Source organism: Lithobates pipiens, unplaced genomic scaffold (genome assembly GCF_037356315.1).
Source record: "Lithobates pipiens isolate NorthernLeopardFrog02 unplaced genomic scaffold, aLitPip1_a1.2 Scaffold_23, whole genome shotgun sequence".
NCBI classification, from domain to species: domain Eukaryota; kingdom Metazoa; phylum Chordata; class Amphibia; order Anura; family Ranidae; genus Lithobates; species Lithobates pipiens.
This window is the reverse complement of record NW_027507785.1, coordinates 254,705,363-254,719,773: the sequence shown is the minus strand read 5'-3', so window position 1 is coordinate 254,719,773 and position 14,411 is coordinate 254,705,363. Positions and strand designations below refer to the sequence as shown.

At 42.2% G+C, this 14,411-nt stretch overlaps 1 protein-coding gene across 6 annotated transcripts in view; it reads right to left on the bottom strand.

The window, feature by feature from the left end:
- The window catches only part of AGL (amylo-alpha-1,6-glucosidase and 4-alpha-glucanotransferase), a 171,619-nt gene that overhangs the window by 71,289 nt on the left and 85,919 nt on the right, over positions 1-14,411 (bottom strand). For all 6 annotated transcript variants that reach the window (XM_077453051.1, XM_077453050.1, XM_077453049.1 and 3 more), the window contains exons 9-11: positions 11,670-11,772; positions 7,757-7,854; positions 4,507-4,646 (exon numbers count right to left, since the gene is read on the bottom strand). In XM_077453051.1, the coding sequence (XP_077309177.1) occupies positions 4,507-4,646; positions 7,757-7,854; positions 11,670-11,772 (341 nt within the window). The remainder of the gene's footprint in view (positions 1-4,506; positions 4,647-7,756; positions 7,855-11,669; positions 11,773-14,411) is intronic.

Sequence of the window (14,411 nt, the reverse complement as noted above, 5' to 3'; positions counted from 1 at the left end):
ACAGGAATTTGATGTATCGGTTCAAAAGGTTCAAAAGGCTGCTTCTGTAAAGCTGACAGAACCAAATTCAAATCCCAGGGGTTCAGAGGCGCCCTAACTTGAGGATTAAGGCGCGTTACCCCTTGTATAAAGCTTCGGACCAAAGAGTGTGAAGCAAGTGGACGTTGAAACAGAACCGATAAGGCCGAGACTTGGCCCTTGATGGTACTCAAGGCCAGTTTCATCTCTAACCTATTTTGCAGAAATTTGAGGATTCTGCCTATGTTATATTTTCTGGGGTGCCAACCCCTGGATTCACGCCAGGAGACATATGCTTTCCAGACTTTATGATAAATCATTCTGGAAGCTGGCTTTCTTGCATTAATTAAGGTAGATATCACAGGGCCCAAAAGCCCACGATTCTTCAGAATGTGGGTTTCAATAGCCAAACCGTTAAATTTAGCGTTTGTAAGGTAGGATGGAATACCGGTCCCTGGGATAGCAGGTCTGGACGGTATAGTAGGGTCCAAGGAGAGCCTACCGCCATCTTCAATATTTCTGCATACCAAGCTCTTCTGGGCCATGCTGGGGCCACCAGAAGCACCAACTTATTTTCCTGCCTGATCCTGCAAAGCAGTCTTGGCAGTAGCAGAATAGGAGGGAACGCATAAATCAGAGAGAACTGATGCCATGGAGTAACCAACGCATCTGTCCCGCATGCAAGAGGATCCCTCATTCTTGACACAAAGTTGTCGACCTTATTATTGAACCTGGACACAAAGAGATCTACATCTGGAACCCCCCCCCCCCCCCCCTCTCTGGCATATGACCAAAAAGACGTCGGGATGGAGAGACCATTCCCCTGGGACTAACTGCTGGCAGCTCAAGTAGTCCACCTGCCAGTTCTCTACCCCCGGAATGAAGACTGCCAATATGCATGGCACACGTCTTTCTGCCCAGATCAAGATCTGGTTTACTTCTTCCTGAGCTGCAGGACTCTTGGTGCCCCCTTGGTGATTGATATAAGCCACTGCTGTGGCATTGTTGGACTGGATCCTGACAGGGTAACCCTGCAACCTGAGTGTCTAGGCTTTTAGGGCTAGATACGCTGCACGGATCTCCAGAATGTTGATGGGTAAGACCCTTTCGGTCCTGGACCATCTTCCTTGGACAGTTGACTGTTCCAGGACTGCTCCCCAACCTGAAAGACTGGCATCTGTTGTTACCACTGTCCAGGTAACTGGTAAAAAGGATTTTCCTTTCCGCAGTTTTTCGGGTATCAACCAGCTGAGGCTTCGACGCGTTGTAGGGGACAGATGCATCAGAAAATTTAACGCCTGAACCTTCTTGTTCCAGGCCGATAGGATACTGTTTTGCAGTAGCCTTGAATGAAACTGAGCGGAGGGAACTGCTTCGAATGAAGTCACCATCTTCCCCAACAACCTCATACAAAGACGAATAGAAGGACCCTTCTTTGCCCTAACTACCTGAATCAGTTCTCTTATAGCACTGATCTTTGCTTGGGGTAGGAATACCCTCTGCTGGGCTGTATCTATGACCCCAAATAGTCTTCTTACTGGTTTTAAAGAAGACTTCTCTAAGTTGAGAACCCAACCTAGGCATTCCAGGTAATTGATTGTGGTGACCAAATTTTGGTTCCAAACGGGCTACCGACCGGTCTATCAAGAGCAAGTCATCTAGGTATGCTATTATCGTTATACCTTGGGCCCTTAATCTGGCCAGAGGAAAGGCAAAGATCTTTGTAAACACCCGAGGTGCAGTAGCTAGCCCGAAACGCAGAGCTACAAACTGAAAGTGGCATTTTTCTACTTCGAAACGCAGGAACTTTTGATGAGCAGGGAAAATAGGTACATGCAGGTACGCATCCTTGATGTCTATTGATGCCAGAAATTCTCCTCCTTGTAGGATGGAGACTACCGATCGGATCGATTCCATGCGAAAGGACCGTATTTCTAGAAATCGGTTTAGATCTTTGAGATCTAGAGTGGGTCTGACATCTCCGTTTGGCTTTGGTACCATGAAAAGGTTTGAATAAAACCCCATTCCCTGCTCTTGCATGGGAACTACCATGATAACTTTTTGCAACAATAGTCGCTCCAACGCTAGAAGGAGAGACTTCTTTTTCTCTGGGTCTCTGGGTACATTTGATCTGAGGAAACGAGGAGAAGGGAATTCTCGGAATTCTAGTTTGTAACCTAGAGTTATTGTGGAGACCACCCTTTTGTCCCAAAATTCCTCCTGCCAGAGCCCTGAGAATTTTAGTAGTCTTCCCCACACTCGAGTGAGCGGGGGGCACCCCTTCATAAGGAGGTCTTAGCCCTTGTACACACGGTCAGAGATTCCGACAACCAAATCCATCGGATTTTGTCCGTCGGATTTTGTCCGAAACTGTTGCATACACACGGTCGGACAAAGTTGTCGGAAAATCCGACATGATGACGTTATTTCGTTACAACGGGACTACGTTCACGCTAGTAGCCAATAGCTTTGGTGTAGGAATTTGATCTGAGCATGCGTGGCACTTTGTCCGATCGGAATTCTCTACACATGATCGGAGTATGTCCGATCGGAGCATTTTGTCGGAAAATTTTACCAACAAGTTGGAAAACTTGGTCCGTCGGATACTCCGACGGAAACAGTCCGATGTAGACCACACACAGTTGGAATATCCGACAAAACGGTCTGATCGGACACATTCCGTCTGAATCTCCGACCGTGTGTACAAGGGCTTAGCGTTTTGTCTTGAAGACCTTCTCCCCCAGGACTTCTTTTGTCCCTGGGGTTGACTCTCAGTTTTAACCTTAGAGCCTGACGGAGGAGGCCGTCGTGACTGCCTGGAGGCTGTGGCCTTGGCACTGGAGAAAGCACCAGTTTAAAGGAGGAGCGTTTACTCCTTTTCTTGACTGGTAAAAGGGTGCTTTTAGAGATCCTCTGGATATAATTGTCCAAGACCTCTCCAAACAGTTTTGCACCATGAAAAGGAAAATCCTGCCAGGAGTTTCTTACATGGTGATTCGTTTGACCAATTTTTCAGCCACAAGATTCTACGCATGTGTATCAATTCAAGCATAAGGTGAGAGGCCTGAAGGATAGAATCTCTGATAGCATCAACAGCAAAACACAGAGCCGCTGGAAGGTTAGCTAACCCCCGGCTTGCTGTTCAGGTAAAGCTTTAAGCACCTGTTTAACATGGTCTCTCAAATATTGACAGACTCCTATTGCTGACACTGCAGGTTGTGCTACTGAACCTGCCAAGGAGAAAACATTTTTTTATAGGAATTCCATTTTCTTATCAGTTGGATCCCTAAGCATCTGAGCGTTGTCAACAGGACAAGTCAGGCTTTTGTTTACTGAGGAAATGGCGGCGTCAACTTCCGGTATATCCCACATCTTAGTAAATTTTTTCTCCATAGGATAAAGTGTAGAAAACTTTTTAGGAGGAAAAAAAAATGTTTATGTGGGTGATCCCACTCAGAATAGATAAGCCTTTCCAGCAAACCATGAACAGGAAAAGCATGTGCAGTTTGAGGAGGTTTCAGTGAACCCAGTGACAGGCCAAACCGCTCCTGTGCATGTAACCTTAGATGAGTGGTTCACTTTATACATCAAGATAAGATAGCGTTTCTGCTGTACATTTATCAAGCATTCTAAACACTGTCCTTATCTTCATACTAGACAACATGGAGAGTTTATTAACTATATGATAAACAAGCCTTTCTCAACCTTTTCAACACAGAGGAACCCTTGAAATAGTCTTTTGGTCTCAGGGAATTAGAAGTCTGCAACTCATGATAAATTAGTGTGATGGTCAGTGGAAAAATAGTCCTTACACTTGAGGTCACTGGGAAGAATTACATCCTTACACATAGTTAAAAAGATCAATGATGTGAGTGGGAACTTATCTGAAAGACAGAAATTGTCCAATGCTGAAGGAACCCCTAGCAACCTCTGGAGGAACCCCGGTTGAGAATCAATGTGTTAAACTGACCCTTTTGCATCAACCGTATGGAGGAAGGTGTTTGTTTAAAATGCATTATATGGATTGGAGCCTTTCAGATGACAGTATTCCCACTTTTTACTTATAACAATAATTATAAACTGTAATAATGATTTAAACAATGTTTTTCAATGCTAGGGAGTCCAGTGTTCTTCTCTACCTGATATACATGTTACACGAACCAGAGAAAGCTACCTGTCAACTATGGCTTGTGTTTTCTGGAGTACTTGCCTGGTGAGAGCTCATGAGGACTCCTTAGCTGCACATAACCCTGTGCTGAATATACAAGTACACAGGATCCAGTACTACATGAAATCATCCATGTGGACAATACCACATAATCATTTGAATCCGACAATTTGGTGACTGGTTGATGCTAAAATATATCAACCTTGTGGCTATAGACTATATAGTCAAGCAGAACATGGTAAATCTGCAGACCTGGGACTCTAATTAAAACAGTATAAACTGCACAAGTCTGATTTACTCTAGTAAATAATGGCAAGTACCTGGTCCAGCAAAGTTTCTCAGAGGGTCATCCCCCATCACCCAGCCATTGTGAGCCATGAAGTAGCATGCTTTGTCTTGCTGGTGCATTAGTAGTTCCTCCTCTTCCAAAGACATTTTTGCAAATGGGAAAGTGAAGTATCTGCAAACGATAACAATATGTGTTTCCATATATACTATATACCGTTCCCTAAATAATCTCAGTGCATTCCCGTTACAAATATCGAATGTATCAAAATTGGGGTCTGATTTCCCAATGGAGTATATAGTCAGCAAGCTATTAACTAAATATTGTCATTACCAATGAATCCTGGAGGGAAACACAGGGGTTGATTTACTATAACTGGGAAGTGCAAAATCTGGTGCAGCTCTGAAATAATCAGCTTCCACTTTTTTGTCGAAGCTTAATTGAACAAGCTGAAGTTAGAAGTTGATTGGCTACCATGCACAGCTGCACCGGATTTGGAACTCTCCAGTTTTAGTAATTCAACCCCCAAGTGTAAAATCCTACATAGGGCTTGTTTATCTTTTCATTTTAGATGATGGGGTATGAATGACATGAGCTCCTGCCCTAAATGTGGGGAACAGGTTGCAACGCCCCTGGTCCCTGGTCCTGTTCCCCCATCTTAAAATTCTGGAGACAAATAACTAATTATATAGCAGATGTTTTTGGGGAATGCTTTGGATTCAGATCCATTGCAATTAATATTTAGCTACTGGGAGTGAAGACTGTAACCATCATCTTTCCCATGTGCTATGGATCGTAGTATCGGAAACAATATGGAATCCTGTTCTATGATTCATTCTGTATATTGTAGTATGAGGACATTGATTTACTAGAAGTGCAAAATCTGGTGCAGCTCTCCACAGAAACCAATCAGCTTCAAGTTGTTTTTTTATTTTCTTGCCAAAGATTGATTGAACAAGCTGGTTAGAAAATGGCTACCATGCACAGCTGCACCAGATCTTGCACTCTCTAATTTTAGTAAATCAACCCACCCCCCCCTCCCCCCCGAATGTGTAATTTTACTATTTTTGTACTCTCTTTCTGTATTTTCTCATAAAGATTTGCACTGACTGAAAACAAGTTATTTACTAAAGGAAAATCCACTTTGCACTGAAAGTGCACTTGGAAGTGCAGTCGCTGTAGATCTGAGGGGGACATGCAAGGAAAATAAAAAACAGTATTTTAGCTTGCACGTGATTGGATGATAAAATCAGCAGAGCTTCCCCTCATTTCAGATCTACCCCTTAGATTTACAGCAACTGCACTTTCAAGTGCACTTGCAGTGCAAAATGGATTTGCCTTTTGTAAATAACCCCCATTGTGTTTTACAGCTACTTTGTTCTGTACAAACTATAAAAAAGACAAAGAAAATACAAGGAAATAAAAGCTTTGTTCTAAAAAAAATTCTGTCATGAAATAAAAGTAAAATACAACATTATTTCCTAATCTTTTACATACAGGCATACCCCACTTTTAATACACAATGGCGTTTATTTACTAAAGCTGGAAAGTGCAAAATCAGGCTCACCTCTGCATAGAAAACAAAGAGCTTCTAACCCCAGCTTGTTCAATTAAACGTTTGTCATAAAACCTGGAAGCTCATTGGTTTCTATGCAGAAGTGAGACTGATTTTGCACTTTCCAGCTTTAGTAAATAAACCCCATTGTGTACTTAAAAGTGGGGTATGCCTGTACTGGGGTTGATTTACTAAAGGCAAATAGACTGTGCACCTTGCAAAGTGCAGTTTCTCTAGAGCTCAGTAAATGAGCAGAAGCGCGGCTCACTTTGTCCGACCTTGTGTATGCAACAGTTTCGGACAAAATTCGTTCTGACAAAATCCTTCGGACAAAATCCAACGGATTTGGTTGGCAGAATGTCCGACCGTGTGTACAAGGGCTTAGAGTTTCAATTTGTATGCAATCAGGCAGGCACTTGCACTACTTGGTAAATATGAAGACAAAAATCTGCAGAAAATCCAATAGTGTGTATGGGGGCTTTAGTCCGTTGGGTTCAATATTGAGTTGGCCCACCCTTTGCAGCTATAACAGGTTCAACTCTTCTGGGAAGGCTGTCCACAAGGTTTAGGAGTGTGTCTATAGGAATGTTTGAAATTTCTTCCAGAAGCGCATTTGTGAGGTCAGGTATTGATGTTGGCCAAGAAGGCCTGGCTCGCAGTTTCTGCTCTAATTCATCCCAAAGTTGTTGAAGCCAGGACTTTGTGCAGGCCAGTCAAGTTCCTCCACCCCAAACTCGCTTATCCATGTCTTTATGGACCCTTGCTTTGTGCACTAATCCAAATCTTTTTTTTGGGGGGGGGGGGGATTATGGTGTAGGTTTGTTTTTTGGACAATTTTCTGCTCCCAACTTTGAAGAAACAGTTTTGGGATGGCCCCTTCCTGGTTCAACACCATTGCATAAATAAGGTCCATAACCACATGGATGAGCGAGTTTGGGGTGGAGGAACTTGACTGGCCTGCAGAGTCCTGACCTCAACCTGATAGAACACCTGTGGGATGAGTTTGAGTGGAGACAAGGCTTCTCATCCACATCAGTGCCTGACCTTAAAAATGCGCTGCTTGATGGATGGTCAAACATTCCCATAGACACACTCCTAAACTTTGTGGGCAGCCTTTCCAGAAGAGTTGAAGCTGTTATAGCTGCAAAGGGTGGGCCAAATCAATATTGAACCCTACAAAGACTGTGCGTGTAAAGGCAGGGGCGGCCCAATACTTTTGGTAATATCGGTTTTTACACTTGGACTTGACAGATATATGTCACTATGTTATGAATTCTACTAAATTTAATACCAGATTCTTAATGTGTGAATATATGGTTATGTTCCCACCTCCCTTCCCCCCCTTAAAAAAAAAGAAAAATAGAAATTTAAAGAATAACTCAATTTTTGTTGAGAAAAAAAAAACATTCCCCTCTGGGTGATCTATGTACGTTGGGAGGACTTTAACAAACTTCCTTTTAGATTCCCACCTTTTCTTATTCTGAAGAAATAGCTGTTGTTTTCGTGTGCCGAGTGAGTCTGTATGGGAGTTGTTTTATAATTATCAGACACCTGCTGCACCTGCAGGGCTCTGATAAGGAGTGTACTGGGTCTGTATGCCTTTAGACATGATTTTAACATTCAATTACAATTTGACACTAAGCATTGTATATGCTACATTATTATTTATTTATATTTGCTACTTTTGTTTTCCACAAAAAGTGGAGTTACCCTTTAAAGGACTGTTTACCTGGTGACTATAGGATCCTTCTTTGTTATGGCTCCAAGCTTTGGGCCATTATTTGCTAGACGCTCATAAGTCACGGTGCCCAAAAGGCAGTTTACGGCCTAAACAAAGAAAAGATATTACTGAGATATTGCAGTCTATGGAATGCAAATTCTGTGCCTGATTCATCAAGCTGTGATATGTGATACTGAATACCAACAGTGTTATTTGCCAATATCATCATATGTCATAATGTTGCTAGATTCTTCAAAGTATACAGAGATAGCGCAGAGGACTTGCAGGGTCTTCTTTATACTACTTTATACTGGATAATGTTTTTTTGTTTTTTTTTGAGTTACCAAATTCCTAGCACTTAATAACACCAGGACTGTACAGAACCCTGGTGGTGCCTGCACTTTATACTTAGGCTAAGGCTAGAGTTCCTGTGCGATTCACATGCAGTACTGAGCAGTGCCATTTCAGCCTAGTCATTTTGAATGGGCTGAAATAACACCACAACTACACCAAAAGGAGTACATGCACTACTCTTGGAAACGCACTGCGGACAGATCACATGGTACATTTGCACCACGCAATCCAGTGCTGGCAAACGCACTGTGCATGCAAACTGTGTTTGGGGTGTCGTTACCTTTGCACTAAAGCCCACAACAGATCACAAGGGCAGTACGGTTTTAATACGGTGCGGGAAATGCACACAGAATGGGGGTTTCCCTCACAGCATTCTACTGTGAACGGGCCACAGTGCTCCCAAAACGCCCTGCCCATAGAAATGAATGGCCAGCGCTTCCAAAGCGCCTGAAAAGTGCTTCGAAAGCACCATGACACAGGCGATTTTAACTCCTTTGGCAGCTAGCTGGGGTTAAAAGTTCCCCGCTTGTGGCCAAAACGCGGCACTTAAACAGCGCTGCTGTTTAGCGGCGCTTTAGCGGTAACGCACGGGCAGTTCCAGTGTGAAAGAGGTCTTAGGGTTAACCTAAGCTTTTGAGGTTTTTTTAGTTGTTAAGTGACAGGTTAAAGAGGAAGTAAACCCTGATGAGTTTACTTCCTCTTTCATTCCCTGCAAAGGCAAAGCATAATGGACTACTATGCATCGCATAGTAGCCCATTATGTGTCACTTACCTGACACAGCAGCCAGCGAAGTTACCGCTGTCCCCTGTAGTCCAGCGCATCCATCTTCTCGGTGGGTCTCGCTGCTCCGCCGCTGTTATTCGGCAAAGCCGCAATGACGTCACTCCCGCGCATGTGCATGGGAGCCGCCACGCGTGGCATATCACCGTTGATGGTGGTGCGCTCAGTGCGCCTGCGTGCCGCTGTCTATGGCGCATGCGCCGTAGACAGCAGTGCCTGTCTTTCGGCAAATATCTATATTTCTTGGATAAAAGTGTGTTGTAAGGGTTTACAACCACTTTAAGTTTTAGGGTTTAGGTTTAAGGCTGGGTTCACACTATTGCAAATTGAATGTGGATTTCTCCACATCCAATTCACATATCAGGAGATTGTGGGTCTCTATGGAGCCGGTTCACACATCTCCAAAGCAAATTGCACAGGAGTTCCTGTGCGTCCTCTGGTCCATTTCAGGTCTGAATTCAGCCAAAAATTCGGACTGAAATCGGACCTGAAAACGGTGAACAGGTTAAAGTAGAGCTATAGCCAAAACTTTTTTTTTTTATTTTACATAGAGCAAGGGAGCCTTATAACCCCTGCCAGATTTTTTTCGCCATCTGTGTCCCATTTCAGAAATTTCCCTTCACTTCCTGTTCCATATCCAAACAGGAAGTCAATGCAATGGGAATTCATTGAGGCTCCCAGGTTAAATTTCCCCTCTATTATTTTTTTGGGGAGAACACAAAATTTGGGATTTTCTTTTACTTTCATTTTCAATGATAATGGTAAACAGGACAAATAGAGGGCGACTCTCCGTAACGAGGACACAGACAGCAATAAAAACTGACAAGCATTTTTATCCCTCTCTACTCTATCCAAAACTAAAAAAAGTTTTGCCTTTACTTATAATTTAATCTTCATAGTTAGGTTAGAGAGCGGACAAGGTTCGGGTTAGTGTTCATATGAAGGGTTAAATTAAAGTGGAAGTTCAACCAAACACTAAGTCTACCCAAATCTACTCCCACCTCCATCTTAAGCCTATTCTTTCTACCCTGTAATGGAACAATCTGTATACTTACCTATGCTGAGGGTGCTCCTCCTACTGCTCCTTCCCCCATGGCAGCCAGTAACACTACCTGACACTTCTGGGTATGGGGGGGAAGCATGTGACCTCTTTCCCTGTGACAGTGCTGGAGCATAACAGTCAATCACTAGGCCTGAGCACTGTCATATGACCCAAAAAGCAAGGTCCCCACTCTCTGGAGGCATGACATCTATGAGGAGGTGAGTTGTCAGCTAGATAAAGGAAGGCCCGTAGATGTGGTGTAACTGGATTTTGTAAAAGCATTTAACACAGTTCCCCATAAAAATTTACGGCACAAAATAAGGACCGTTGGCATGGACCATAGGGTGAGTACATGGATTGAAAACTGGCTACAAGAGCAAGTTCAGAGGGTGGTGATAAATGGGGAGTACTTGGAATGGTCAGGGGTGGGTAGTGGGGTCCCCCAGGGTTCTGTGCTGGGACCAATCCTATTTAATTTGTTCATAAACAACCTGGAGGATGGGGTAAACAATTCAATCTCTGTATTTGCAGACGGTACTACGCTAAGCAGGGCAATAACTTCTCCGCAGGATGTGGAAACCTTGTAAAAAGATCTGAACAAATTCATGGGGTGGGCAACTACATGGCAAATGAGGTTCAATGTAGAAAAATGTAAAATAATGCATTTGGGTGGCAAAAGTAGGAATGCAATCTATACACTGGGTGGGCAAACCTCTGGGGGAATCTAGGATGGAAAAGGACCTGGGGGTCCTAGTAGATGATAGGATCAGTAATGGCATACAATGCCAAGCTGCTGCTAACAAAGCAAACAGAATATTGGCATGCATGAAAAAGGGATCAACTCCAGAGATGAAACGATAATTCTCCCACTCTACAAGACTCTGGTCCGGCCGCACCTGGAGTATGTTGTCCAGTTCTGGGCACCAGTCCTCAGGAAGGATGTACTGGAAATGGAGTGAGTACAAAGAAGGGCAACTAAGCTAATAAAGGGTCTGGAGGATAGTAGTTATGAGGAAAGGTTGCGAGCACTGAACTTATTCTCTCTGGAGAAGAGACGCTTGAGAGGGGATATGATTTCAATATACAAATACCGTACTGGTGACCCCACAATAGGGATAAAACTTTTTTGCAAAAGGGAGTTTAACAAGACTCGCGGCCACTCATTAAAATTTGAAAAAAGAGGTTTAACCTTAAACTACATAGAGTGTTCTTTACTGTAAGAGCAGAAAAGATGTGTAATTCCCTTCCACAGCCGGTGGCCTCAGCCAGGGTCATTGATAGTTTCAAGGAACTGTTAGATAAGCACCTGAACAACCACAACATACAGAGATATACAATGTAATACTGACATATAATCACACACATAGGTTGGACTTGAAGGACTTGTGTCTTTTTTCAACCTCACCTACTATGTAACAATGACATTGGCGATTTCAAAGCCAACTGTGACAGAGGAAGGAGTGGTGATGGAATGCAGGCAAAGCGCATATAAGGGGGTCAGGGGGCCTCATTGCAGAGTCAGCAGTAAATTCGCCTTTCAGTGTGTACTGCATTTCATTTGCTAATTTTTCCTTGTTGCTAATTTTTGCTTTGTTGTCCTTATATAAGAAGCAGATATTTATATAATTTTACAGTATGAATATCAAACTGACATTGTATAAAATAAAAGAGAAACAGCTACAATGAATTCATACTGGAAAGAAAAGGAATCCAGTAATTAAGTGGTTGAAGGATGTGAATTATACCTGTTCATGGTGGAAGTTAACCTGTTTGTGCTTCTCAGCATTAATTTCTTCAAGCCTCTTGCGGAACCAATTACAGCATTCCTCAATGGCAGCAGGCCCATTACTGTAGGGGTAAACAAAGTGCACTAATTCAGTACAATGAAAGATACAATTTAAGCACACTCAGGGGAATTTATAAAGGGGGTTCTAAACATTCTTTAGACCCCTTTCACACTGGAAAAGGAGTTCCGTCGGCGCCGCAGTGTCCCATTGATTTCACATGATTGATTGATTGAGCAGTGGAGGAGTGGTATACACATCACTCCTTCACCACTTCAAAGATGCTTAATTGCGGCAGCTGATTGGACAGGGATCACTATAAAGGATTGGAGCCTCCGCCCATTCAGCATCCCTCACATTCTGGTGCTGAATGCCGTGACGGACAGGTGGATACTAGTAATACTAAGGTTAGCTCCTTTTTAGCTTTAAATTATTTATTTATTTTTCATTAATCACTATTTATTTATAATATCGATGGTCTATAACATAATACAATATTTCATATAATAACGGATATAATATAGGGAAGAAAATAATGAAATCAATTCCTACAATAATACATGAATAATTAATATTTGGATAGTTTACATTTAATGATAACTATTAACCCCCCTGGTTGGTATTCCCGAGTCTGGCTCGGGGTGGAGATTTTATACCAAATGCGGTAACCCCGAGCCAGACTCGGGACCGCATCACTGAATGCAGGGAGACTTTACTTACCTTCTCCCTTGGATCCAGCGATGTCCCCCCGTTGTACAAGCGAGCCGTGCATCACTCGATCTATCACGGAGCCGAGCCCCGTTCCCTGCGAGCGTTGTGACGCACGGGGATGGAGAACGGCGCCAAATTCGAAAAGTGAAGCACACAGTATACATACAGTATAATGTAATCTTACAGAGTACATTGCTGTATGTAATTATTTCACATTCCCTTTGTCCCTAGTGTTCTGTCCAGTGTCCTGCATGCAGTTTTATTCTCTGACCGTGTGTACAAGGGCTAAGAATTATAGGACTACAATATAAAACGCCAAATTTTCATGCAAAATAATTGTACCGCTTTCAGCACCTAAAATCTGAAATAATCATACCGCCAGGGAGGTTAAGGAATAGAATATATCTATATTATTGGTGGCAACTAAATTTTATTAGCATCTATAATTCCCCTTTTTTTCATTTGTTTATTATTATAAATTTTATTGGTTTTCTCTAATAAAGATTACCATATCTCTTAATTAAAATCACCTAAAATCATCATAACAAGATACTGGCAAAATATGGTGGCATATTCAATATCTTGGTCATCTTATAGTGCCGCCTGGCCACCTATTATATTCAATAACTAAAGATCAATATATTAGTTTGACTTCTATAAAATATTTTTTTTAAATGTCTCACTATAGGACCAAATCCATATATTTGTATAATATTCGACAGCCATAGCGGGCTGTTTGACCAGAATATTTCTGGCCTACCTATTATATATTAGTTACAAATAAATATACACTCATAACACTGTTACAAATATAAATCTTTTTAGGAGCTGCTCTGTTTGTTAACATCATCCCTAGGATTATCTACTGTATCTCAGATGTGATATGTTTCATTTCATGTATGCATTTATATATCTAGTTATCCCTTCTATATAATAAAGGATGTTTCTCTTTACATCGTGGGGAGGGAGGGGATTCTTTTTCACTGCTCTCCCCGTGATGGGTTTGAAAATATATCTTATTTTGTTTACTCTTACTTAGGACCGTTTGCTTTGCCCCAGTGTCTCTCCCGTGTTGGGAGCTTTCAGCTCCAACTGCCCATCAATGCTAGGGGTTTGGTCTCTTTTTGACATCCTGCTGGTCTCTCGGCCATTTCTGTCAGAGTGACCACATTGCAAGGCTCCAAGGGGGTATAAAAACCATCGGCAACACCCACCCTGGTTTTCTGTTGTGTTTTTAATTACAAATCTGATGGAATGTCTATTCAACACACTGTTCTGAATATGTAAATGATTATCACAATAGCGATGTATATGGAATATACTATGTATGCGTTTTTTTCTAAGATAGGAATTTTTTCTAATGTATGTCTCATTTTCTGTTCTAATAGATTATCTCTTACAATTGTACATACCCCCTGAAGAAGGAGATTCAGTCTCTCCGAAACGCGTAGGGTATTGAAAGTAACCAATATACGTACAGATTACCAGTGTATTTATGCATTCCTTGTTTTATGTATTTTCTTAATCTTTTCAATAAAAAAACTTTTTTGTATCTTTAAAATTTGATATTTACTGTACGTGCCTTAAAAGTCCACCACTAGGGGTATTCCAAAATGTTGGTATAAGATGCTACTAGCAGGACTTTTTTTAATCGTCCTGCTAGTACACCGCTCGTGAGAGCCCTCGGGGCTTTCACAGTGGAGACACAGCAGCGGCTGTTTCAAACGGTTTGCAGTCACTATTTTTAGCGCAATAGCACCTGCAAAATGACCCAGTGTGAAAGGGGTCTTAGAATTCCATCAGGGCGCAATACCAAAATCATCAGTGCTTGCACCTGGTTTATGTATCTGTCGCATGCAGGCACATGAATTCATCAGTATAAGGAAAGAAATGGTCAGCACTCAGGATGACATTCAAAACAGTATTCCATTATTAAATACATGTACAGAGCTGTAAAACAGCCTACACGTTTCGGACGTTAGTCCTTAGTCA